At 36.4% G+C, this 27,590-nt stretch overlaps 1 protein-coding gene across 8 annotated transcripts in view; it reads left to right on the top strand.

The window, feature by feature from the left end:
• FOCAD (focadhesin) overlaps positions 1 to 27,590 on the top strand; it is a 324,194-nt gene that overhangs the window by 261,149 nt on the left and 35,455 nt on the right. For all 8 annotated transcript variants that reach the window (XM_032139268.2, XM_032139267.2, XM_032139266.2 and 5 more), the window contains 7 exons: positions 1,778 to 1,925; positions 3,834 to 3,953; positions 5,362 to 5,484; positions 5,943 to 6,020; positions 6,698 to 6,769; positions 8,089 to 8,191; positions 10,073 to 10,153. In XM_032139268.2, the coding sequence (XP_031995159.1) occupies positions 1,778 to 1,925; positions 3,834 to 3,953; positions 5,362 to 5,484; positions 5,943 to 6,020; positions 6,698 to 6,769; positions 8,089 to 8,191; positions 10,073 to 10,153 (725 nt within the window). The remainder of the gene's footprint in view (positions 1 to 1,777; positions 1,926 to 3,833; positions 3,954 to 5,361; positions 5,485 to 5,942; positions 6,021 to 6,697; positions 6,770 to 8,088; positions 8,192 to 10,072; positions 10,154 to 27,590) is intronic.

Below are 27,590 nucleotides of genomic sequence, written 5' to 3'. Positions count from 1 at the left end.
AGCACAGGGTGCTGTGGGAGAGTATTAAAGAGGCTCTCTGCTGGGTGAGGGATGATGTCTCTGAGGAAGTAACATTTGAAATCTTAACCATAAGTAGCAGTTAAATAGTTAAAGAGGGAACAAGAGTCAAATTTGTCTAAGTATTAATCAAATTTTGTCTAATTATATCTTTGGTCTAATTCTGTCAAATTGTTATATGCATCAATATCCAAAGATAGCCAAAAAACTTCCCTGTAGATTCTAAATAATAGCAAAGGCTTTACATTCATATTAATCAAGAGTAGCCTTTCCTCCTCCGTAAATGTGATTAGTCTCAAAAGCATGTTGTATTGAGATCTTAGATGTTGATTTAACTGGTTGAAAATGCATTATGCCAGTTGAGCTTGTTAAGTTTACGAAGCTGTAACAGCAGTTCTGCCTAATGATGGATTATTACTGTAGTAGCTTCTTTACGAAGTATTTTTGAATGGCTGATTGTTATGCAACAGAAACTAGAAAAACACACTTGAGATGTGGTGCCTTCTCATACGTATTCCATCATGGCACCATGCAGGGCACTGAGAGGGGCTTTGGGTTTGGCAGATGGGACAGAAGGCTAGGAATAAAAAAAAAAATCCCCTTGTATTGGCCGTGCTCTGCTGGATGCTCTCTGTGTGACCTTGAGCAAATCCTGTAGCCTGTCTATCCTTCTGGGTGTCTTCTTTTAGGTGTGGATGCTCCATTTGCACGTTGGGGGAAGTAACTAACATGTTCATAAAATTACGCAAATGTTCTTGACACTGACCAAGGGGATAGATGCTGTTTAAGAGCAAAATGATGTAACGTGTGGGCATTGAGATACATTATTGGAGAAATGCCCTGGAATGTCTTCTTCGGCAGCAGATATCATGATGAGAGGCAAGGCAAGCCAGAGTAAGGGTGATTTCTGAAAAAATATTGCATTTTCTCCATTTAAAAACAATGACAAAAGCTTTTTTTCTTTAAAGTAAAGCATTACCACAAGCTGCATTATCTTACCATACTATCTTGAAGTTTTCTGAGAGAACAATTATTTTCTTTAAATGGATATGTATTCATTCAGGAGAATTGAGGGCACAAAGCCCTAGATTTCAATTGAATTGTCACATGGGGTAACTTTTGACAAGCCTGTCATTTGTCCATTTTCTCTTCTGACCCAGTGGTATTCTGCAAGATCAGAGGGGAGAGAAGGATTAATGTCATTGTGCACACACAGTTTCTTTAGGAAAGAAATTCCACTTGTTGAAGTTGACTAGGAAACATGAAACACTTAGCAGTACCTCATAATCATGCCTTGCATTTATCTTCTTTGCTATGAGTCAGATGTCCTCAGCTCACATCCTGAATTTTAGTCTTTTCTCTCCTTATGCAGTTGATCACAGTATACTCAACACGCAGGTAGGGGTGTTGCAGGGAAAACTACAGCATTTCTGTAAGGGCACAAATAGAGCTGGTTTATGCCTTTTCCTCTTCTCACCCATTAAGTTTAAGTCAAACTATTTCCTGCTTTCGTTTTTATCTAAAGGGTATACGGCACTAGCATGGGCCACAGATACCTGTTTTGATGTCAGGTTTTCGTTTTGAGGGGAGAGGTGCATGTAGTTGTCTTGGATGATGGGGCACACCATCTACTAGGCAGCAGAATTTGAATCCAGCCATCTCATCAAGGTTTGAGAGCACTATAAACACCTATGGTAAGTGAAGAGCAATTATGCGGATTTCTTATGATCCTAACACCTTATCTTTTTTGGCATCCAAGCACGGGCTGTATATTGGGAGTTGGACTTGTTCTGTCCCTCATGAGCCACAGCAGCCAAATGCAGTCCCGCGTTCATGTGGCAGCATCGCTTCGGAAGCTGTCTGCATACCTAGATGACAGTGGGAGCCAGAGCAGAACATTTCAGGAGGTAAGAGAGGGAGGTTACATTTTTTTCCCCTCTGTTCTCTTTTGTTTTCTTCTTGCCACTTATTTTGGACTTAACCATATTTTGGTAACCCTATAAATTAAATTCTTCCTCAAAGAGAAAATCTGAATGGCAAACAACCAATATTAGATCATAAGGTTTTCATATTGTGTGGCAGTTTAAATCAACTTAGACCTAAATGTGGCATATAAGATAAGAGCCTTTAGTGAATATAAAACCTAACTCAGCATCACTAGAAGGCACTTTCTAAGAAGAGCTGCAATTTCTGGAAGAAGGTTAAATAGAGATTTTTAGAATTGTGCTCAAGCCAAATATAACTTTCAAAAATGCCCAGGAATAAGCTTCAGAAACTGCCGATCAAAAGGCATTCGATTTTTTAAAATGTCAGCTAGCATAAAATATTATTGAGAAAATTCCCTTTACCATACTTAAAGTTTTTTTTCTGTTATGGTGCAAAAATATGCAGAATTGGAGTTCATGTGACCCAGTTCGTGTGTGTTAACCATGTTTTTAGATGGAACATTTCAGGCATGTGTCGTGCCTGTCTCTATTTTGCCCAGGTGAAGCTGGACCGCTTATACTCTTCTTTGAGAGGAGCAGGGTATGACCTCGTGGCCTGGCCTGATTCTCTCTCTCATTAGAACAGATTCTATTTTATCCCAGCCTGCCCATGAGCTATTGATGAGTACATAATGGCTGCTGTGTTTCCCTGCTCAGCTCCTCCGCTTTCAGCAATAGGACTTGTTGAATTGGTGAATTTCTTTGGGCACAGAGGAGTGAAGTTTTGTTCTAAGACATGCACTACATTTCCATTTTTAAAGCTGTGTAAAGTGTGATTTAAAAGTACGTATTTTTTTTAAGCCAAAAGAGTAAATCTTGCAACCTAGGAGCAAATTAATTATAAATGAAAGCAATGTTTTTATAACTGATGCATCTATAATGTTTTGATTTATAAGGCCTTAAGTAAGCAGTTTTTTTCTCCCCTCTGATGTTTTATTATTCAACTTTTACCTTAGAAACCACTTACATTTTTCATGCCATATTAACCAGTGCTAGAAGCTGAATTTTCTACTTTGTCTTAACAGCATTCTTATAAGGGAGGTATTTTTTATCACGAAAATAGGAGGTAGCAGAGAGGGGTTGATTAAATTTGATGTGCAAAAATTGAGACTCAGGTAGATTGGGTGACTTGCCCAAAGTTACTTAGCTAGTAAATGGTCAATTTGGGACATATTCCCAAATCTTGGCTCCATTCCCACCATGCTTTTTTACTCATATTTTAATTTATTGATTGATTGATTCATTCATTCATCAACATATTAAGTTCCCACACTAGTGCTATGAAGCAGGTATTAGTATTCCTATTTTATACAATTTATCTGACTCCAGAATCCATATTCCTGTTCCAGTTATGCTCCACTACATTTCCTAGGGAATCTTAATGGAGCAGTGTTTCACTTCTTTGAATTTCCTCTCCTGTTTGGCCTTGGATGGAAATGCATGGCAATTAATTAGTAGCACCCACTGGTGATGAAAATCTGTTTCCTTCTGCTGTTGATAGGTGCTGTGCTCTGGCATAATGTGGTGAAGAAATTTACTATTATGAGTCTAAAGACCTGGGTTTGAATCCCTCCTTTGTCACTTGCTAGCTACATGAAATTGAGCTTCAAAGTTCTTATCTATAAAGTAGGAATAATCATACCCATCATGACAGTGTTATGAAATACTACAATATAAGTTAGGCAGCAAAACAGTTCCCAATCCATGGTAAATGTATTTGAATCCAATTCTTACTGTGGGGGGAAGTTTGATAGAATATCTTGTCAACTAAACCAAGTTCTTTTATTTTTCCTCCTGAAAACACATTTTTCTGCTGTATTTTCTTCTCAGGTCCTTGCCTACACACTTAGCTGTGTATGTACATCAGCGTTCAGTGCTGGAATTATTGAGGCTACAGAGGCTGAGGATGTTATGAACAAGCTTCGACTGTTAGTGGAGAATAGCCAGCAGGTTGGAATGTGTGCCCTGATTATTTCTCTCTGTGGGTCTCATGCTGCTGCTAAGTTCTGCTTTTGACTTACTCTGAATTAGAATATAATGGGATATTTTTCGTGTCTAGAACTGAGGAACTTCTAACTATTTTCTTCTCTCACAGCTGTAGCCAAAAGTCACAGATGTCTTTTTCTCTCCTTATCCCCTGTCTCATTCTGTAGACATTTCTTTTTCTTTGAGAGAGTATTGATAGGCTTTTCTCTCTCTCTGACTATTGCTCTATAGTTATAAGATCATAAAATATATGGCTAGGGAATATGAGAGTTATGTAAAGCTAGAAACAAAAATTTGTAAAGATATGAATACATAGACATCTCTGATAAAGTTAAACTTCAGAAAATCTCTACTCATGACCAAATATGTATAAGAAAATTTAAGTACCTGTAAACTAAATTAAGTCACCTTAAATGAAATATTATTCAACCTTAAAAAAGAATGAAGTTCTGATATGTACTAGAACATGGATGAACCTTGAAGGCATTATGCTAAATGAAATAAACAAATAACAAAAAGCAAACACTGTGTGCTTTTACTTACATGAGCTGCGTAGAGCAGTCAAAAGCATAGAGATGGAAAGTAAATGCTGGTTGCTCAGGCCTACAGGAAGGGAGGAATGGGGAGTTACTGTTTAGTGGGTAAAGTGTTTCAGTGTTTCAAGGTGAAGATTCTGGAGATGGATGGTGGTATTGATTGCACAGCAGTATGAGTGTACTTAATGCCGCTGAACTGGTATTCACAGTAAAGATGATAAATTTTAAGTGTACATTAATACAATAAAAAAAAACTGAAAAAACCATTTGATCTGATTACACGTGCTATAGAATTTCCCCATGTGGATTTTTTAAAGGTTTTTCCAGTGTCTTAATATTGATGATAATGGGTTATTGCAGAATTCATTGGTTTTAAGCTTGTAATATTATTGTTACTGTTTTATGGTTATATACCTGCTCGCTTACATTCAGAGTAAGTTTTGAAAAATTGAAATGTAGAATTTTTCATATACTGTGCTTCTTATGGGATGCTTTCCTTTTGTTTAGGAGTTGATTGAGCTTGTGTAGTCTACCTTGGTTTTTTCACCCTAACCTCTTCGGATTGTTTGAGCTAAGCTGCTCAATAGTGCAGTATTACTTTCCTGAAATAAATTACTCACTGAAGCTGAATTCCTTGCAATTAGACCCTGCAGTTTATGATGCAAACCAGTCTAGATTAAAAAAAAACAACACTAAGTCTCTGATTTTTCAGACGACAGATATAACTTGTCAGTAGGAAAGTTAGCACTAAGTGTTTATGTTGCTATTTATAAACTTTCTAAAGCTATGTCTTTCTTTTTTCTTTTTCTCACCCCATTTTTATTTATTTATATCAGACTTCAGGTTTTGCCCTGGCTTTAGGAAACATAGTTCATGGATTGTCTGTGTGTGGACATGGAAAAGCTGAAGACTTGGGCAGCAAACTACTCCCTGCCTGGATCAGAATTGTTCTAACAGAGGTAGAGGTCACCTGTTGTATGCTATTTCATATTTTTATAATAGAAAAAGAACTACTTTATTGGATCATTTATAGGAGTTGCTGAGATATATACATTAATGGTAAAAGAATAGGCAATTTTAAATGAAAGATATCATGTACTTTTAAATCCCTTATAAATAATGCATTCTGCCAATTATTATAATTTTTTTGAACTGGCTATTTTGTCTGTGTTTTAATTTTAAGACAACATTTTGTTTTTTGAAAAATAAAAAAGCAAGAATCCACCCATGATCTAACAACCTTAATCTGTTACTTTATTTTAGTGTGCTGCCATTTTTGGTTCAGTTATACAGGTTATGTTGACCCTATAAGTTTAGTACCAATTCGACCATTTATTTCTCTGTGTCCTAATAAGTTTTATAGAATCTAACCCAAGGACTGATTCCCTCTTTTCATATTCTGATGCTTTGTTTTCAGGGCACTCCCACAATGCTTTGTCTGGCAGCTCTTCATGGCATGGTGGCCTTGGTAGGCTCTGAAGGGGATGTAATGCAGGTAAAGAAAGGAACCATGGAGGGGGAAGACATCTAAATGTGTTCATAGCCATAGCAGGAGGAGAATACCCAGTGTCTTAGTATGCTAAGAACAGAAGGATTTCTGCTCATGGTAATAGTTACACCAGACTTTTTAATGCCTTGCTGTATGAATAATTGCAGTTAACCAAGGATTATTTCTATAGAGGTTTCTTCTTTATTTAATTTGGTTTTTAGAGATTAAACCTGGCCAACTTAGGTGCTCTCCACAAATTTCCCTGCCTGAGAAAAGATGACTGAAGGATAAGAAATTTCAAAAGTTATTTGCAAGAAACTCCATTTTGCATCTGTAATGTCTGATATATGTCTATGTAATTGTTCTTTAACTTCAAAATATTTTCACAGTGGACATATATATGTGTAAGTTTATAAGTAATTCTAAAGGAGCTCTGTTTTTATGCAGTAAAAGTTGATTGAGTGATTGCTTACATGCCACAGTGAACAGGTACCAGGAAATCAATGATAGATAAAGCATGGGGCCCTGCCTTTGAGGAGCTCATAGCTTATGTATTTGAAATAGAAGGACATAATGATAAACTGTTTTATAGCTTAGAAGATGGATAGCTCATGCACTGGGAATATAACTCTTTACTTTTTTATGGGGGTGGGTGGGATGGGTATTTCTTCTTATTCTTTCAGGTGAAATCAGAAGCCATCCAGACCTCTCATTTTCAAGGCAGACTTAATGAAGTCATCAGAACCTTAACTCAGGTGAGAAAATGAATTTAAAATCCTTGGGTGGAAAACATATCCCCCTTTGTTGTCTTTTTTTCTATTACATGATACAACATGTTTTACCTGGAAAATGGGAAAGTCTCTGGTTATTCCCACTGAGTTCAAGAGGCATTTGGGAGTGAGGTGTGGACCTGTGTTCACTGACAAACATGCACTACCTCTGGGAAAAAAAGAAAGCTGGCATTTTTTTAGTAAACTTAAGTTGGCATTGGTTTTCCTTAAAAATTAAAGCCTGATTCTGCAAGGAATGTCAGGCCCTAAAGATAAGGAAAAATAGAAGGTGATCAAAGGGCATGGCAGATCTTGGTAGAAAGGTCAAGAGGCACTAATTCAGATGTCACTGATAAAAGTATTTGGGCATATCATTGTAATTGTTATCCTTGACTAAAGAATAGACATATTGATCTCCGAAGAAATGTTTTTATCTTTTAAGATTTTTTTTTTAAAAAAATGATTATGTTTGTTGCATAAAATTTGAAAGCACGTAATGAAAGAAGCTGAAAAAAATATCACCGATGGTCCTTCAAACCAGAAGCAACTGTTAGTGATATTTCGTCATACTTCTTTTCAAGTATTCTTTTGTTTGCATAGTTGGTATTCTTAGTGTGTATAGAACTTTATATTTTATTCTTTTCATTTAGCATACTTGTTTTCGTTCTTGTAAAATGTAGCTGATGATAATACCTACCACATAAAGGCATTTTAGTAATTCAGGCTTTTAAAAGCAAACAAAAATCTCTGAACAGACAAAACTCTTTTTTGCATGTATGAATAGAAATATTCTCAAAAAAGAATTCTATTGCAATTTAAGTTATCATAATGTGGGAGAAAAATCTGTAAATGAAAATTATTATTTTAAAAATCCTTATGAATGATAAAGCAGCAGTAGAGCATAATTTACAGAAGAGAACAAAATGTATCTCCTTCCATTTTTAGAGGAATTTTCATGTTAAGTAACTGTCACCCCTTTTCTACTTTCTGGATTTTGTTCTTTTGCCATTTTTTGAAAATTTATTTGAGACCAGTCTCACTCAGTGAAACCTGAGAAAACCACTAGTACTTTCTGCCATGATTAAATGATTGATTGAATCATTCATTCATTCAGCAGACACTTGAGTATCTATATGACCCAGGTATAGTGTACTAGACACATGATATTACATCTTGTCATAGGACTGCTCATTGCCAGCCAAGCCACCACCTCCTAAATGACTGGTGACTTTCTGTGAGTGACCTTTTATTGAATAGAACTTGGATCTTATCCCATCATTGAACTGTTGCCTTTTTATTTGTAGGTCATTAGTGTCTCTGGGGTGATTGGTCTCCAGTCAAATGCAGTCTGGCTTCTTGGACATCTTCATCTATCTACTCTATCCTCAAGTCAAAGTAGAGCCTCTGGTAAGATTAAAGTCATAAAATACTGGAGCTGGAAGGGAGGGATTGCTGACTCAGCGCTCTGTACTTTGTTAAGAGCATTAATCTTCACAACAACCCTAAGTAATGGGTATTACCATCTCTATTTTACATCAGAGGGAAATTGTGTATGGAAAGGCTTCCTGACTTACCCAGAGTCATGTGGCAGTAAGTGGTGGACATGTGGTTCGAACTCAGATCTTTTGGCCTCCAAAGCTCATATTCTTTTTACTCCTTCTCTCTGCCTCCCTTAGAGAACAGTTTAGACATTCAGTGTCCTGTATTTCACAAATGAAGAACTCATGGCTCGGAAAGATTACATGAGTTACATATAGAGTTAGTTTGGTGACAAATCTAGAAACTAGGAACCAGGTCCTTCAAGCTTGGAACAGATTTATTTTACTAGATGTAATGGTAGTTTGTATAGTATTCATGTTTCATTAAAAGTCTCTTCATATATAGCTGGAGTTTTCTGGCCTCTGATTTTGAAAAAATAATGGGGTAAGTACATTTAAAGGTGTGTACCTTTTTAGCCTTGGAATTGAAATTCTAGGCCTTAATATGACAAGGCCTTTTCTATTTCTAGCTTTTTGGTAAAAGCAGTAAAAAGTATTTGCAGTCCCCACATGCTTAATGTGCATTTGTACTTGGAGATTTTCTGGGGAAGGCATGACTGTTAATATATCTGCTCCTTGCTCTTTATAGAATTTTGACCCACTGGCTGTCTTGGACCCAGGCCAGAGAGGTTTAGGTACCAATGATTCCTTATTAAAACTTAGTTTTACTTACCCACTGACAAGTAGTCTACAGATGGCATTAACGTAAATGTGGGCCTCTGTAATTACCATTTTCCTTTCTTTCAGTCATTCTGTAGCTATGGAAATAGGACAACTGGTCCACAGCCTTGGCAATGTAGTGAACTTTAGACAGCTAAAGTTACCGTATTAAAATGGAAAAAAGAAGAAAACTTAGTTATACCGGAAGCCCTGGATAATACTAGTTTTGAACGGCAGGGATGTCACGGTGTCCTGGTAAGATAGGATATTTATGTCAGGCTTTTATTTTTTTATGTAGGCTTTTAATTGCCATACTATGGGGTACTTGGTCTGGCCTACATATACTCAAATCAGGTACTAGTGAATCATCTTATACCCAGGTTCTTCTGAACAAAATGATTGTGTATCTGGAAAAGTACAGCTACTTGTTCCTGATGGAATTTTCCAATTGAGTCATTTATTGCAGTAAAAACCATCTCATGAAACAATTATGGGAAACTGGAAGGAAAAGAATTTAGGAGACACTCAGGATTCAACTAGCATAAATGTCACTGCTTCACCATTCCATCTCAGCAACCACATCTGGTTATTTGCACATGTTGGTCACTTACAGGTCTCTGCCTGAGGTAAGGGGCTGGTGCTGTTAATACTAGTTGTTGAATTTCTATGGTTCAAATATTCGATTCCACATGTCCTGAAGTGGCACCTACTACAGTGGTCTCAGCCTTGAAGCTCAGCAGACTCCTTGCTGAACCCTGAGGAGGTCACTGGATTGGGGCTCATTGATGTGACAATGTGGAAAGGATTTTTTTTTTTAAAACCACTTCACTCAAGTGTTCATCCTCTGTGATTTTTTTTTTCCAGACTTTTCTAAGTTTGCCACCATTTTAGATTTGCTTCCATAGCTTAAGTGATTACTTCAAGGCCAGTCACTTAATCTAATAGAATTAGTTGCAGCCACAAAGTATTGTGCTGAGATTAATGGTATAAACATCTCCACTTTGTCTCTAGGTTGATATGGCAGCATGATCTATCCTTCATTAGTCCTGCCAGGTTCACTGGTTAGTTTGATCATTTTCTGTCTCCACAGTTCCTACTGACTATAGCTATTTGCCTGAAAGCAGTTTTATTGGAGCAGCCATTGGCTTCTTCATTACAGGAGGAAAAAAAGGCAAGTGAGCACATTTCTTGAATTTTATCATTCTATCTCCATGTTGTTATAAGTAAATTTGTGTACCCTAAGCATGCCTCTGTAGAATCAAGCAATATAAATCTGAAGGGGTGAATATTTTCGTCTGCTAAACCATCTTTGCAATAGAGATGACCAGCAGCTAGCTACAATAATTGGTACATAAATATACACATTGTGTGGTTTCTTAGAATCGCTGTCTCTGACCGTGGGTGGCTCTGTGAAAATCTTAATCTCCCATTTGGCCCTTTCAAAAGTATAAGCACAGATTACTTTTCCTATCCATTTCAAGTGAGTGTGATCTAGAAAGAGGAAATACACCTGGGTGCAGTTTCTATCCCAGGATCTGTCTTGCAAGTAGATCTTCTCCCTGCATCTTTTATAATCATTCTGTGTTGTTGAAATCACTGGCTCTAGTTCCTATTTTTAGTTTGTGTTCTTTTCCTTGCACACATTTGAGCCTTTGTGATTCTGTATTGCTGCCACCCCCATTAAAGTACAAGCAACTTGAAGACAGAGATTGAGTGCCTTTTGTTTTTAACTGGAGCCAGAACAATGCCATGTAACTTATTGAATAAATGCTCCTTAATAATACACATATAGTTTTCAGGGCTGTGAGGAAAAAATGGATTAGAACTGAACATGTCATGGCTCAGGAATCAGCTTCATTACCGTGATATTCTTTCATTGATAGGTTTGCTAATTTTATTCTTCCTTGGTTAGGTCAGTCTGAGCAAAATCAGTGCCTGTATTTTAGCAAGACCATCCCAATTTTAGAAAGGAAAAAAATAAACAAAAAAAACTAGGAAAAATCTGGAAGTGGCAGTTTGATTTGTGAGGGTCATGGAACTAAAATGTTACCTTTGGAAGGGAAGTCAAATCTGTGTTGTCTGATTTCCCACTGGGTACAGTAATTCTTGGAGCTTCCAGATTTTGAATATTTTCATAGCCTGGAGACAAATTCCATTAATTTCTGGAGTTCTAGAATTTGTGCTATTATTCTAGGGTCCTGAATTAGCATGATTTACTTATCCTCAGTAAAAATTGACATATGGTTATGTCATTGTTGTACATGACATATTTATATATAAACAGATCATATATTACACATAATGTACAGTTAGTTCATTGTTTATGTTACCATAAATTAAGTCTACTTAAAATAAATATTATAGTAGAGATGTCTTCATTAGGAAAAAATTCTTACTAAATGAGCATCTAAAATTTTCATGACCAAACTAATGCTAGGAATATGTATATATTTCTGCTATATTTTTTGTTAGGTTGCTTATTGATAGGAAATTTTAAAATGACGTGAAATATTTTCATGAGAAATAAAAGTAAAAACTCTTAAGGTCAAATGAAAGATAGACTCTTTTTCTGTTCTAGTGAATAAAATGTTAGTCTAGCTCCCCAGATCCATATTTCTTGGCAGACATGAATTTTCTCTGAATCTTATGGGAAATTTTTGGTTGAATGTAACATTTTTATGATTCTGTAGTCATCGTACAACAGGAAATGTTCTGCTATAAGGCTGAAAAATCAAATGGAACTCGAATCAGTGTTGTTATGTGCAGTCTTGCTGAAAGCTGTTTTAAAACAAATAAATGAAGTATTAAGAATGCCATATTACCAATCAGATTTTTGGCATTTTCAGGTTGTGGGAGAGGGCTGTCGTCTTGTCAGGTTTGCTGACTAGATTCAGAGGAAAATCTATTCAGCCTTACACATTACTAATGATGACCCCAGAGGAGTGGGGGCCGTGGGAGGCTGACCTCCGCCTCCGAAGCCCATTTACAAAAACAAAACCAGACCCTGCTCTATGGGGCTAAATGGGATGGCCAAATGCGGAGGTGTGCATGCAAACGAGTGTTTTCTTCTTCAATATACCCAGCTCATTTGAATTTTAATAACTCCCTTCTGAAGCAGCTTTTGAGTTTAAATGTCTGGATGTCACTCATCAGAGCCTGGTGGGGCTGCTGATAGGAAGGATGGCAACTTTAGTGAACTCTTTTGAGGAATAAATGGTTTTAGAAAATAAAAATAATGCTTAGCATAGGCAGGAAAGTTTAGGGATGGCATGGTTTCATTGTCTCTGCTTGCTACTTTCAACTTCAGCAGCTCACTAGAGGAAAGAAATGTGATCAGCCATCCCCAATCCACATTTGTGCCAGGATGAGATTGGGCATGGTGGTCTCAAATTTAGCCAATCAAATTTGAGATAGTGAATCTGTTAATCTGTCTTCTAATGTTTAGGGCTTTCTCACTTAGGATACTCACTTTAGTACTCATGTGATAGAACATATAAGATGTTCATAGCATCCATTCTTTCATGCAGACCCACATTTTAAAACCATACTAAATAGATGAAATTCCCTCAGTTTTTAAATAATTCAATTCATGGTTTTGACTATAACTGGGTTTGTTTTTTTTATTTATTTATTTTTTTGCTACACCATGTGACATTCTCCTTTCTTCTCTCATAGCTCCGGAATTCCTCTATCAGATATATTGTTCCTTAATCTTTTGTCATCATTATTATCTATTTTTGTGAACATTTCTTGACAACTCTAGGATTAAAATCTTTGCTCATCATCTAATTCCTCCTAACATGGATTTTTTTTCCCCTGAAGAACCTCTGATTTTTGACTCTTACTTTTTTTGCTTCTTTTCTACTTTTATTCTTTTGTCTGATTTCTGATTTTCTCAAGATCGTAGGCTGTTCAGATCTCATCAAGATTTTATCTACTTCTTTTATGATACATTAGAAACATATTTAAAGTACTTAATAAAAGTGATTCTTTCTAATGCTAATATTAGATATTTGTATATAATAGCATTATTTTTGTTATTATATTGCTGGGGAATGTGGCTAACACTTTCTAAGCTTATATTTTCCTATTACGCTTTAAAAGTTCACAGTAAGAAGTATTAACTAAGCAAAGTATATTTAAATCCATGTAATAGTCATTATGAATGGCTTTCTTTCTTGATATGGGTTCATTGGTCAGTGATCTGCGTGTGTAAGTATTGGGCTTGGATACGAAGTACAGGTAGGCATATGCTCTTTCAGTCCTTTTTGGACTATTAGCATGAGAGGTAATTGTTGAGAAGGAAATATGCCAAGGGAACAGACTTAGTGAACTCTTAGTGTAGAATAAATAATACGAGAAAGCTGTCCTATTTTCTGATGAAATCATGGAGTTGGTTGCCAAGATTATATGTGATTTTTGAGTATTTTAATTTAGAAATAGTTTACCTGTACAACTCTTTAAAAAATATTATCAGAAGTCAGTGTATATGTATAACACTAAGCTAAAAGTGTATATAGAAGAAAATAAGACAATCCTCTGTCATGTCACCACTTGGAGATAGCCATTATAAATATGTCCTTCACAATGTCCTCCTATATGTATGTGTATGTGTTATATTGTACCATAAAATGTATATTATTTTATTGTCTTATTTTTAAAAAAGTAGTGACTTTACATGTAAATGGACATAATTAGCACCCATGTCTTCCAAAAAAAGCCTTGAGGAAGTAAGAAAATAATCCTATTGCATTGTTTTCTGGACATTTGTCAATAGGATATGTTTTTGGTGTGTTTGATTCCTTTTTTGTTTCATGAGGTTTGTTTTCATAAACCTCATGAAAATGTTTGGAAGGAAAAATGTCACCAATTATCCCATGATTCTACAGCTATTATCATTTCTGGATATTACTTAATTCGTTGCTTCTGGGATTACAGGCATGCGCCACCACGCCTGGCTAATTGTTTGTATTTTTAGTAGAGGTGGGACTTCTCTGTGGTGGTCAGGCTGGTCTTGAACTCCCGACCTCAGGTGATCTGCCCGCCTCAGCCTCCCAAAATGCTGGAATTACAGGTGTGAGCCACCATGCCTGGCCTGTATTTTTGAACTTAATATGGTATTATAAACTTTCCCTGTTTTCATATATCACCATAACAATTATATAATAATAACTATTATTTTTGAGACAAGGTCTCCGCTCTGTCACCCAGGGTGAAGTGCAGTGGCACGATCATGGCTTACTGCAACTTCAAACTTTCTGGCTCAAGTGATTCTTCTGCCTCAGCCTCCCAGGTAGCTAGGAGTGCAGATACATACAACCAGGGTCAGATAATTTCTGTACTTTTTGTAGAGATGGAGTCTCACAATGTTGCCTAGTCTGGCCTCAAACTCTAGCTTCTAGCAATCCTCCTGCCTTAGCCTCTTTAAATGTTGGGATTACAGGCATGAGCCACCATACATGGCATAATTATCATTTTTAATTGACTATAGAATACTTCATCAAATTCATAAGTCATACTAAACTTAATCATTTTAGTATTGGTCATTTTAAAAATTTCAATTTTAGTGAACATCTTCTCCTTTCTTTTTTTTTTTTTTTTTTTTGAGACAGAGTCTTGCTCTGACACCCAGGCTAGAGTGCAGTGGCGTGATCTCAGCTCACTGCAACCTCTGCCTCCCAGGCTCAAGTGATTGGCCTGCCTCAGCCTCCTGAGTAGCTGGGATTACAGGCAAGTGCCACCAAGCCCAAAAGATCATAGATATCTTTTTTTTTTTTTTTTTTTTTTTTTAGTAGAGATGGGGTTCTTCTGTGTTGGCCAGGCTGGTCTTGAACTCCTGGTCTCAAGTTATCTACCCTCCTCTGCCTCCCAAAGTGGATTACAGGTGTGCACCACCATACCTGGCCTTTAGTGAACATTGTTATGCACATAGCTCTCTTCTGCTACAGCTTTCCTTCAGATAAATTCTCAGTAATGTAGTGAGCAGGAGTCCGAGGATTTAGTGACTATAGGGATGGCCAGGCCTCATTGCCCTTCAAAAAGCTTTGCCAGTTTTCAGTAACTCAGCCCTGTATGAATTTGCAAAAATATAAAGCATAGAGGTTAAAAGCATAGGAGTCAGGCTACCTGGGTTCATATCCCACTTCCACTACTTACTGGCTGTATAACTTCAGGCAAGCTGTGTCTGTAAGCTTTGACTGCTTCTGTAAAATGGAGAAAATAATTGACTGTTTTTTATAGAGTTTTGTAAGGATTATGAGTCACTTTATGTAACAGTACTTATAAAACAATATAAAGAATAAATTCCTTCTTTTATAATGTCATATTAAAAAGCAGCCCAAAAAACAAATGATAACAATAAAAACCAGCCAGGTATAAAATGATACCTTAAGACTGTTCTCATTTGCATATAATTGCCAGAAGGTCTGAACATCTGTAGATTTATTTACTGTTTAAGAGGTTGGTTTTTTTTAAGTAAATTTGAAATTTTAAAAAAATTTTATTTTTTAATTGACGAATAATTATACATATTCATGGAGTACATAGAGATGTTTTGTTGATATTATGTGTAGTGATCAGATCAGAATAATTAGTGTATCTATCATCTCAAACATTTATCATTTCTTTGTGCTGGGAACATTCAATTCTTCCTCCTAGCTACTTGAAACTATGTATTATTGATAACTATACTCACCCTACAGTAGTATAGAACACTAGAACTTATACCTCCCATCTAATTGTGGTTTTGTGTCCTTTAACAAGTCTCTCTATCTCTTTCTTCCTCCTGCTCTTTCCCAGCCTCCAAGTATTTTCTCTTCTACTTTTTACTTCTATGAGATCAACTTTCTTTTTGCTTCCGCATGAGTGAGAACATGTGGTGTTTAACTTTCTGTTCCTGGCTTATTTCACTTAACACAACGTCTTGCGTTTCTATCCATGCTGCCATGACCAGCAGGATTTCATTCTTTTTGATGGCTTAATAGTATTCCATTGTGGATATATACCAAATTTAAAAAATCCATTCATCTATCGTTGGACACCTAGATTTATTCCGTGTCATGGCTATTGTGAATAGTGCTAAAATAAACATGGGGTACAGATGTCTCTGATATAATGATTTCCATTCCTTTGGATACCTGACCAGTAGGAGGATTATTAGATCATATTGTAGTTCTATTTTTAGTTTTCTTAGGAGCCTCCCTACTGTTATTTATAGTGGGTGTACTAGTTTACATTCCCACCAACAGTGAATGAGTTCCCTTTTCTTCACATCCTCAACAGCATTTGCTGTTTTTTGTTTGTTTGTTTGTTTTTAATAATAGCCATGCTGACTGGGGAGAGATGATATCTCATTGTGGTTTTCATTTGCATTTTCCTGATGATTAGTGATGCTGAGCAGTTTTTCATATATTTGTTGGCCATTTGTATGTCTTTTGAGAAATATCTGTTAATTTCCCCATTTTAAAATCAGATTGTTTATTTTTTGCTGTTGAGATGTTTGAGTTCCTTGCATATTCTGGATATTAGTCCCTTGTCAGATGAATAATATGCAAATATTTTCTCCATTCCACAGGTTGTCTTTTCATGTTGTTGATTATTTCCTTTGCTATGCAGAAGCTTTTTAGTTTGATATAATCCCATTTATTTTTGCTTTTATTTTCTATGCTTTTGAGGTCTTATTCATAAAATCTTTCCCTAGGCCTGTGTCCTGAAGCATTTCTCCTATGTTTTATTCTTGCAGTTTTATCCTTTTGTGTCTTACATTTATGTCTTTGATGCATTTTGAATTGATTTTTGTAGGGCGAGAGATTGAGGGGTCTAGTTTAATTTTTCTGTCTATAGATATCCAGTTTTCCTAGCATCATATATTGAAGAGACTGTCCTTTCCCCACTGAGTGTTCTTGACATTTTTGTCAAAAATCAGTTTGCTATAGATATATAGATTAATTTCTGAGTTCCCTATTCTGAATTTATTTTTAAATTTGTATTTTTTTACCCTTTTATTTTGAAACAATCTCAAACATAAAAAAGTCATAAAATGCATAGAAAAGTTGCAAAAATTGTCTCCCTTTTTTAACAGTAAGAAAAACTCCACATTCCTTTCAACCAGAGGCACTATTCAAGTTTCATCAACAATCCCAATGATGTTTTTAATAGAAAAACAATCTCATCTGGAATGTTGCTCTGCACTTATTTATTGTGTCTCTTTGGTCTCCTTCAACCTGAACACTTTTTCAGTTTTTTCTGTGACTTCCTGACTTTAACGAGTTTTAAGATTAGAAGCCAGTTAGTTTATACAATGCTCTTTAATTTGGGTTTGCCTGATATTTCCTATATTAGAGTTAGGTGGGCCACTTTTGGTAGAATATGACAGACATGGAGCTGTGTGCTTCTCACCGCATCCCATCCGTGGCACATGACGTCTCAGCTCTCTCCACTGGGGTGGTGAGCTTTGCTCACTTGGATAAGATGTTGTCTTCTAGGTTTCTCCACTATGAACTTATTCTTTTACCCTTATTTCAATAATCTTTCATGTGGAGATGTTTTGAGACTTCATAAATATTCTCTTTTGATCCTATTTTCCTATTAGTTTTAGCGTTCACTAATACTTCTTGCCCAAATTATTACTGTGATGGTTGCCAAAAGGTGATTTTTAAAAATCCATGAATCCATCTATGGTTTTTTTTACTTTTTTTATTATACTTTAAGTTCTAGGGTACATGTGCACATTGTGCAGGTTTGTTACATATGTATACATGTGCCATGTTGGTGTGCTGCACCCATTAATTAGTCATTTACATTGGGTATATCTCCTAATGCTTTCCCTCCCCCCTCCCCCAACCCCACAACAGGCCCTGGTGTATGATGTTCCCCTTCCTGTGTCCAGTGTGTCCAAGTGTTCTCATTGTTCAATTCCCACCTATGAGTGAGAAATGTGGTGTTTGGTTTTTTGTTCTCATGATAGTTTGCCGAGAATGACGGTTTCCAGCTTCATCCGTGTCCCTACAAAGGACATGAACTCATCCTTTTTTATGGCTGCATAGTATTCCATGGTGTATATGTGCCACATTTTCTTAATCCAGTCTATCATTGATGGATATTTGGGTTGGTTCCAAGTCTTTGCTATTGTGAATAGTGCCACAGTAAACATATGTGTGCACAGAATGGGAGAAATTTTTTGCAATCTACCCATCTATGTTTTTTATTAGGCTTTCTGCTGTAAGAAACGGCTCCTCTCTTCTCCTCTCCTCTCCTCTCCTCTCCTCTCCTCCCTTCCCCTCTCCTCCCCTCCCCTCCTCTTCTCTCTCTCTCCCTCTCTCTCTCTGTATTAGTGTAGACTCCTAAATTCCTATTTTATTTAACTATTCAGTTATCTATTATTTTGATCCTCAACTTGTCCAATAAATTGAACAAAATATTAAATTTGACCAATAAGAACCTCTACAAGTTGGCTCTTGTGTCCTTTTGACATGACCCCCTCATTCTTTGACTGCCTCCTTTGTGGCACAAGAAGATGTCCTAGGTTTATTTTGTACTATCCCCAGCCCTGTAATAGATACTCCAGGTTTCTTTTAGTGGAGCACGGTATTTAGAAGCTAACATCTGTGTGCAAAGCATCTCATTGCTGCTGGGGTAATCTTTGTCTCTAGGCCCTTTCAGTGGACAGAGCTAGGAAATATATGTTCTTGTTCTCTCTCATCTATTTTTATTTCTGTATTTAGCTATATATGTAATGAAAAGTGTTCAATCTGTCTTTCTTTTTGTATTTGTAACTCCCTTCTCTGACAGTAAGAAACTTGACTCTCATTATCCTCAATATATTTACTCATTTGCCCAATCCTCCTGGATGTAACTAATCTCCTGTCCCTGCTGGACCACTGTCCTAAACTGCCTTCCTCACTCAGGTCTCCACTGGCTGCCACCCTACTTTGTGGCCTTCCTGGTTTTAAGAGGCCTGGGGATATTTTTGCTTTTAATAACAAAATGTTATTGAAATATTCGGTCTTTTTTTTTTTTTTTCTGGTTCAACAACTTTATTGAATAAGTCTTGTTTCCTGCTGTAGTAAGGGAAGGGTCATCATCTAGAGTCACAGAATTGAAGGAAGATCTGAAGAGCTAACTGCTCTTTTATTATCACTTAATCCTTCAGTTATCCCTATCATCTTTCTCTTTTTTTTTTTTTTTAATTTTACTTTAGGTTTTAGGGTACATGTGCACAATGTGCAGGTTTGTTACATATGTATCCATGTGCCATGTTGATTTCCTGCACCCATTAACTCGTCATTTAGCATTAGGTATATCTCCTAATGCTGTCCCTCCCCCCTCCCCCAATCCCACAACAGTTCCCGGAGTGTGATGTTCCCCTTCCTGTGTCCATGAGTTCTCATTGTTCAATTCCCACCTATGAGTGAGAACATGCGGTGTTTGGTTTTTTGTCCTTGTGATAGTTTATTGAGAATGATGTTTTTTAGTTTCATCCATGTCCCTACAAAGGACATGAACTCATCATTTTTTATGGCTGCATAGTATTCCATAGTGTATATGTGCCACATTTTCTTAATCCAGTCTATCATTGTTGGACATTTGGGTTGGTTCCAAGTCTTTGCTATTGTGAATAGTGCCGCAATAAACATACGTGTGCATGTGTCTTTATAGCAGCATGATTTATAGTCCTTTGGGTATATACCCAGTAATGGGATGGCTGGGTCAAATGGTATTTCTAGTTCTAGATCCCTGAGGAATCGCCACACTGACTTCCACAGTGGTTGAACAGTTTACAGTCCCACCAACAGTGTAAAAGTGTTCCTATTTCTCCACATCCTCTCCAGCGCCTGTTGTTTCCTGATTTTTTAATGATGGCCATTCTAACTGGTGTGAGATGGTATCTCACTGTGGTTTTGATTTGCATTTCTCTGATGGCCAGTGATGATGAGCATTTCTTCATGTGTTTTTTGGCTGCATAAATGTCTTCTTTTGAGAAGTGTCTGTTCATGTCCTTTGCCCACCTTTTGATGGGGTTGTTTGTTTTTTTCTTGTGAATTTGTTTGAGTTCATTGTAGATTCTGGATATTAGCCCTTTGTCAGATAAGTAGGTTGCAAAAATTTTCTCCCATTCTGTAGGTTGCCTGTTCACTCTGATGGTAGTTTCTTTTGCTGTGCAGAAGCTCTTTAGTTGAATTAGATCCCATTTGTCAGTTTTGGCTTTTGTTGCCATTGCTTTTGGTGTTTTAGACATGAAGTCCTTACCCACGCCTATGTCCTGAATGGTATTGCCTAGGTTTTCTTGTAGGATTTTAATGGTTTTAGGTCTAACATTTAAGTCTTTAATCCATCTTGAATTAATTTTTGTATAAGGTGTAAGGAAGGGATCCAGTTTCAGCTTTCTACATATGGCTAGCCAGTTTTCCCAGCACCATTTATTAAATAGGGAATCCTTTCCCCATTTCTTGTTTTTGTCAGGTTTGTCAAAGATCAGATAGTTGTAGATATGCGGCATCATTTCTGAGGGCTCCCAAAATCTCCTTAAGCTGATTAGCAACTTCAGCAAAGGCTCAGGATACAAAATCAATGTACAAAAATCACAAGCATTCTTGTACACCAATCACAGACAAACAGAGAGCCAAATCATGAGTCAACTCCCATTCACAATTGCTTCAAAGAGAATAAAATACCTAGGAATCCAACTTACAAGGGATGTGAAGGACCTCTTCAAGGAGAACTACAAACCACTGCTCAATGAAATAAAAGAGGATACAAACAAATGGAAGAACATTCCATGCTCATGGGTTGGAAGAATCAATATCATGAAAATGGCCATACTGCCCAAGGTAATTTATAGATTCAATGCCATCCCCATCAAGCTACCAATGACTTTCTTCACAGAATTGGAAAAAACTACTTTAAAGTTCATATGGAACCAAAAAAGAGTCCGCATCACCAAGTCAATCCTAAGCCAAAAGAACAAAGCTGGAGGCATCACGCTACCTGACTTCAAACTATACTACAAGGCTACAGTAACCAAAACAGCATGGTTTTGGTTCCACAACAGAGACATAGATCAATGGAAATATTCGGTCTTAAGATAGAAAACCTATCAACCTTTAGTGTCTGTCTGACGTATCAGAATCATGAATTGATTTTAAAAACTGTCTTGATTGTAGTTTCTTTCAGAGGGCTAGGCATCTCCTAGTTCCCACTAATAGGCAATGCTGTAATTCTCTCTGCCTGTGTTTTCTATGGACTTAGTGCAGAAAAAATCGTACTCATCCTTTTCATCTTGATTTAAATATTCTTTCCTTGGTGGGGGAAGATAGGGGCTTCCGTGATGTTCCCAGATTAAGTTAGATTACTTATGTGATACTTTCCTATATATTTTCATGGTGCTTAATATATGTGTCATCATTTTCATAATTATTTATACTTATTTGTTTAAACTCTCTTTCCCACTAGGTGTGATTTCCTCAATGGACAGGAAGAATAGCTGTGTTTTATCGTAAATACTTAGAACAGATTGGCATGTAATAGTTTTCTAATATTTGTTGATCTATAACTTTAAACATATACACATATATGTAATATATATACTTACATACATACATACATACACTAGATAATTCTAAGCTAAGTTACCTGTAAGCAGTATTTAGCTGGAGAAAGTAAAGATATGTCCAAACCACAAAAGCAATATGCTAGCAATGGAAAATATACAGACTCAGGCTGTTAGTCTACTTGTTGCCAGACTTTTACTCTAAGGGTTACACATGTGAATTGTGGCATTGGGATCTGATCCTCTGTGTAGCCAAAGTATGTGCGATAATGGGTCCTGTTGTAATGCACTATGTTCAGATATACCATTTATATCAGGGTTCTTTGAGGCTGTCAACTAAATGAGAGATTTAAAGTAACTTTGTTTCCAGGTTTTACAACATCTGGATCTTTTTAACAAGTACTGTTAGGCCTTCTCATTTCCAAATCCATTGTCCGTAAAGCATTTCATTATTTCTTTTTATCTAAAAAACTTGTTTGAAAGACAAAGCATTGTAATAAAGGAACTGATCATTCCTGTTGTTTAGATGTGGATTCTTTTATCCAGTGCTAAAGATCTCTGGAGAAGGAACTAGTTCACTGTGTTCTCCCTTGGCTTTGGGACTCCCTCTCTTTCTTTCCATACCTCCCCTGAAATGCATGAAACTGCCAAATATTTTCTCCATTTCCAACAGTTACTATAATTCCTCTCATTCCAGTTAGTGTCCGAATGAGTTCCCTACAAATAGTGGAAAATTTTTTGTGAGTCTAGTTATACTACTCAGTACTGATTCTTTGCCCTTTTAAATGTGGAAGATTTATTTCATTATTGGACTGATGTGATTTTTCAACCCTATTCTCCATTTTACAAATTTTCTTTGTTGCTGATACTTGCGTGTATATGAGGTCAATTCTAGTGAATATAGAAGCAACATGTAAAGTGCAGTTATTGGTGAAAGTTGTCCTGTCAAAGGAGAGCTCATTATCTTAAGAATAAAACATCTGGAAAATGGTCATATTTCACATGGGGCCCTGGTATTAGAAGACAGGTTGGACACCTTGCCTGTTTCCCTAGATCCTCTGGAAACTCCAAAATCTTTGTAGTGGATTCTCTCAAAGTGCCTGGAAAAAAATTTTTACGTAATTTTGAAAATACTCAATCTCTGAGAGTTTTTTTAAGTAGAAATCTATTTATGAATTAATAATTTCCAGTACAGAATTGGATGCATTGTTCTTAAATGGAGAGATGTAATTCTTGCATAGATATTTACTATAATGTCTGCCAGTTTATCAATATCAACTTATTTCTATGAATCATGTGCTAAGAAAACCCAAAAAGCAACTTAATTTTTGTGTTTTCTTTTGTGTGAAATCAAAGACTGCAGTCTGCAGCCAATGTTGTGTAGAGATACTTAGCGCATATGTGTAATCAGCATGGAGTTATGTGAATAGACAACCAGTTAACTCCTATCACAGCATTTTTTTTATCACATAAGTTATTACACCTGATTTTGCCTTGCTTGTTTGTTCTCACATTAGAATATAAGCTCCACGAGCACAGGGACCTATTCTGTCTTGTTCAACACTGTCTCCACTGCTAGAATCAGTACCTGATACCTAATAGATACTCAGTAAATAGTTGAATGAATGAATGTGTTTATAAATGTATTTACTTTATTTGTCAGAATTTTTTTTTTCCTTATAATAGCAGTGGTTGGCCAGATGCGGTGGCTCATGCCTGTAATCCCAGCACTTTGGGAAGCTGAGGCAGGCAGATTGCCTAAGGTCAGGAGTTCGAGACCAGCCTGGCCAACATGGTGAAACCACGTCTATACAGAAAATACAAAAAATTAGCCAGGTATAGTGGTGCGCACCTGTAGTCCCAGCTACTCAGGAGGCTGAGGCAGGAGAATCGCTTGAGCCTGGGTGTCAGAGTGAGCCAAGTTAGTGCTGCTGCACTTACTTGCAGTGAACCAAGATAGTGCTACTGCACTTCAGCCTGGGTGACAGAGTAAGACTCTGTCTCAAAAAAGAAAAAAAAATAATAATAATAATAGCAATGATTAACTCTCTAATAATATTTCTTGAACTGCCAATATTACATCTCAAGATGGAACAGAACTAAAACACCAATTACTGGTAGCATAGCACAGAAGAGTGGCAGGTGTGTTGAGCATCAACATATTTTTTTTGAGATGGAGTCTTCCTCTGTTGCCAGGCTGGAGGGCAGTGGCATGATCTTGGCTCACTGCAACCTCCGCCTCCTGGGTTCAAGCGATTCTTCTGCCTCAGCCTCCCAAGTAGCTGGGACTACAGGCGCATGATACCACGCCCAGCTAATTTTTGTATTTTTAGTAGAGACAGGCTTTCACCATGTTGGCCAGGATGGTCTTGATCTCTTGACCTCATGATCCATCCTCCTCAGCCTCCCAAAGTGCTGGGATTACAGGCGTGAGCCAGAGCATCAACATTTTTAAAAAGGGAAAGAGTGTTTGTTGGAGCAGAGAGAAGCATCACTGGAAGGCACACTGCTATACCTGTTGGCAGGAGGGAGCAGGTTAGTGGGTCGCTAGCCTAAGGAAATGTGCTGATTTTTGAGAAGGTGCTGATGGGAAATAGGTCTAAAATACGGGAGAAAGGCCTAGATTAGAAGCATGGATTTATATTCATCAACATATAAGTAATATTTGAAACTGTGAAAGTAGATGAACTTTCACAAAGGAAGAACACCGAAGCTTAAGGAAGCAGTTATTTCAGGAATGAGGGCATGGTACTCTTTTATATGGAAAAGTATGGAAAGAAAGACTGAGAAAATGCCCTTGAATTTGGCATTTAGATGGCCATTAGAAATTTTAGCCAGGGCAATTTTGGTGGAGTGGCAGGGCCAATGTCTATGTAGCAGTTGTGTTAGAGTACTTTTTATTCCAGAAAGCGATGACTCTGACTTCAGTTGACTCACAAATACTTGTTGCAAGGATTCTTAGGTTTCACAGAAATCCAAAGTCAGAAACTTTATTTTTGGGAGTATCAAGAATAGAAAGATATCAGGTGCCAAGACTGTATCTCTCTTTTTCTCTTTTTCATGGGCTGCATGGTATCAGTTTCTCTTGTGGTTTCTACTTTTCTTCTAAAGACTCATCCATCCCTTTCTAAGCTTCTTATGCTTTTTTCAGTGATAAAATATATACAACATGCCATTTTAACCATTTGAAAGTTTTCCGTGGCGTTTAGTGCATTTACAATGTTGTAGTGCCATCACGACTATTTCCAGAATGTCTTCATTACCCCAGTAGGAAACATTAAGCCCATTGAACAGTTGTTCCCCATTTCCCATTTCTCCAAGACCCTAGCAACCAATAATTTGCTTTCTGTCTCTATGTATTCTCCTTTCCTTTAAATGTCATTTAAATGGAACCATACAATATATGGCCTTTGTGTTTGGCTTCTTTCACTTGGTATAATGTTTTCAAGGTTCATTTTTGTTGTAGCAAGTATCAGTACTTCATTCATTTTTAGAGCTGAATAAAAATCCTTTGCATGGGTATGCCACATTTTATTTATGCATCAGTTTATGGACATTTGGGTTGTTTCTACCTTTTGGCTATTGCAAGTGATGCTGTAATGAATATTTGTGTACAAGTTTTGGGTTGAACACCTTTTTTCAATTCTCTTGGTGTATATATATCTAGAAGGGGAATTGCTGGGTAATTCTGCTTAACTTTTTGAGGAACTACCAAACTGTTTTTCCACAGTGGCTGCACTGTTTTGCATTCTTGCAAGCAATATAGGAGGGTTCCAATTTCTCCACGTTTTCGCCAACACTTATTTTCCATTATTATTATCGTTGCCAACTAATTGGCTGTGAAGTGGTATCTCATGTGATTTGGGTTTGCATTTCCCTAATGACTAATAAATGTTTAGTATCTTTTCATGTACTTATTAGCCATTTGTATGTCTTCTTGGAGAATTATCTGTTCAAGTCCTTTGCCTATTTTTTTAAAAAAATAAATTGCCTGTTGTCGAGTTGTAAGAGTTCTTTGTATATTCTGGAAAATAGACCCTTATATAAATTTGCAAATTCTGCCATTCTATAGATTGTCTTTCATTTACTTGATAATACCCTTTAATGAACAAAGTTTTTAACTTCGACAGAGTCCAGTTTATCTGCTTTTCTTTCGCTGCTCAGGTTTCTAGTGCCATATCTGTGAATCCATTGCCAAATCCAAGGTCAAAGATTTACTCGTGTGTTTTCTTCTAGGAGTTTGATTGGTTTAGTTCTTATATTTAAGCTGTTAACCCATTTTGAGTTAATTTTTGTATTTAGTGTTAGGTAGGGACCTAGCTTCATTCTTTTGCATGTGAGTATCTAGTTGTCTCAGCACCATTTATTGAAGAAATCATTATTTCCCTCATTGAAGGATCTTGGCACCCTTGTCAAAAATCAATTGGGTATAAATATATGCGTAATTTCTACTCTCAAGAGTCCAGCAATAAACCTATACACTGGTCTATATGTCTGTCTTTATATGTACTAATACCACACTGTTTTGATTACTATAGCTGTATAGTAAGATTAGTGTGCATGAGTTCTCCACATTTTTCTTTTTTCAAGATTTTTTTTTTAGGTATTTGGGGCACCACATGAATTTGAGGATTGACTTTTTCATTTCAGTGGAGAGGACTCTTAGAATTTTGATAGGGATTGCATTGAATCTATGGATCACTTTGGGTAGTATTATAATCTTAGAATATTCAGTATTCGAATCTGTGAGCACAAGATGTCTTTCTATTTATTTAGGGCTGCTTTAATCTCTTTAGCATGTTCTATACTTTTTGGTGTATAAGTCTTTACCCTTGGTGAAATTTATTCCCAGGTATTTCATTCTTTTGAGTGCTATTGCAAGTGGAATTGTTTCTTAATTTCTTTTTCAGATTATTCACTGCCAGAATATAAAAACACAACTAATTTTTGTGTGTTGGTCTTATACCCTGCAACTTTATTGAATTCCTTTATTAACTCTATTAGTTTTTAAAAAGATTCTTTGGGATTTTCTCTATATAGGATTGTATCATTTACAAATATAGTTTTATCTCTTCCTTTCCAATCTGAATGCCTTTCTTTTTCTTGTCTAATTGCTCCGGTTAGAACATCCAGTACAAAGTGGTGAAACTGGGAATCCTGTCTTGTACTTGATTGTAGAGAAAAAGCTTTCAGTTTTTCACCACTGAGTATGATTTAACTGTGAGTTTTTCACAATTTTTCTTTATCATGTTAAGATAGTATTATGAGTGTTTTTTATCGGAAAACAGTGTTTATCAGTGCTTTTTCTGTGTCAATTGAAATAGTCCTATGGGCTTTTTTCCTTTGCACTATTAATGTTATATATTACCCTGATGGATTTTCTTATGTTGAACAACCTTTGCATTCCTAGGATAAATCGTGTTTGATCATAGTATATAATCTTTTTAATATGCTGTTGGATTCTGTTTGCTAGTGTTGAGAATTTTTGCATCTATATTCATAATATGTATCAGTCTCTGGTTTTCCTTTTTTATGATGTCTATGATATCAGGATAATGCTGATCTCTTAGAATAAGTTAGGAAATACTCCCTTCTCCTATTTTTTGAAATAAATTGAGAAAGATTGGTGTTAATTCTTTAAGTGTCTGAGAGAATTCACCAATGAAGCCTCCTGGTCTTGAACTTTTCTTTGTTGGGAAATATTTGATTGCTGATACAATCTCTTTACTTGTTATAGGTCTGTTAAATTTTCTATGCATTCCTGACTCAGTTTTAATAATTTGTATGCTTCTAGGAATTTTTTGATTTAATCTATATTGTCTAATCTATTGGCATACAGTTTTTCATAGAATTCTCTTATAATCCTTTTTATTTCTGCAAGGTCCATACAAATGTTTCCATATTCATTTCTGATTTTATTTGCATGTTCTCTATGTTTTTTTCTTAGTCTAGCTAACAGTTTGCCAATTTTGTTTATCTTTTCTAAGTTCCAATTTTTGGTTCTGTTGTTTGTATTGTTTTCTTTTTTTTTTTTTTTTTTTTTTTTTTTGAGGGTTGGGGT

This window comes from Hylobates moloch, unplaced genomic scaffold (genome assembly GCF_009828535.3).
Source record: "Hylobates moloch isolate HMO894 unplaced genomic scaffold, HMol_V3 SCAFFOLD_19, whole genome shotgun sequence".
NCBI classification, from domain to species: Eukaryota; Metazoa; Chordata; class Mammalia; order Primates; family Hylobatidae; genus Hylobates; species Hylobates moloch.
Note: the sequence above shows the minus strand (reverse complement) of the source record. Positions and strands in the feature narration are given on the sequence as shown.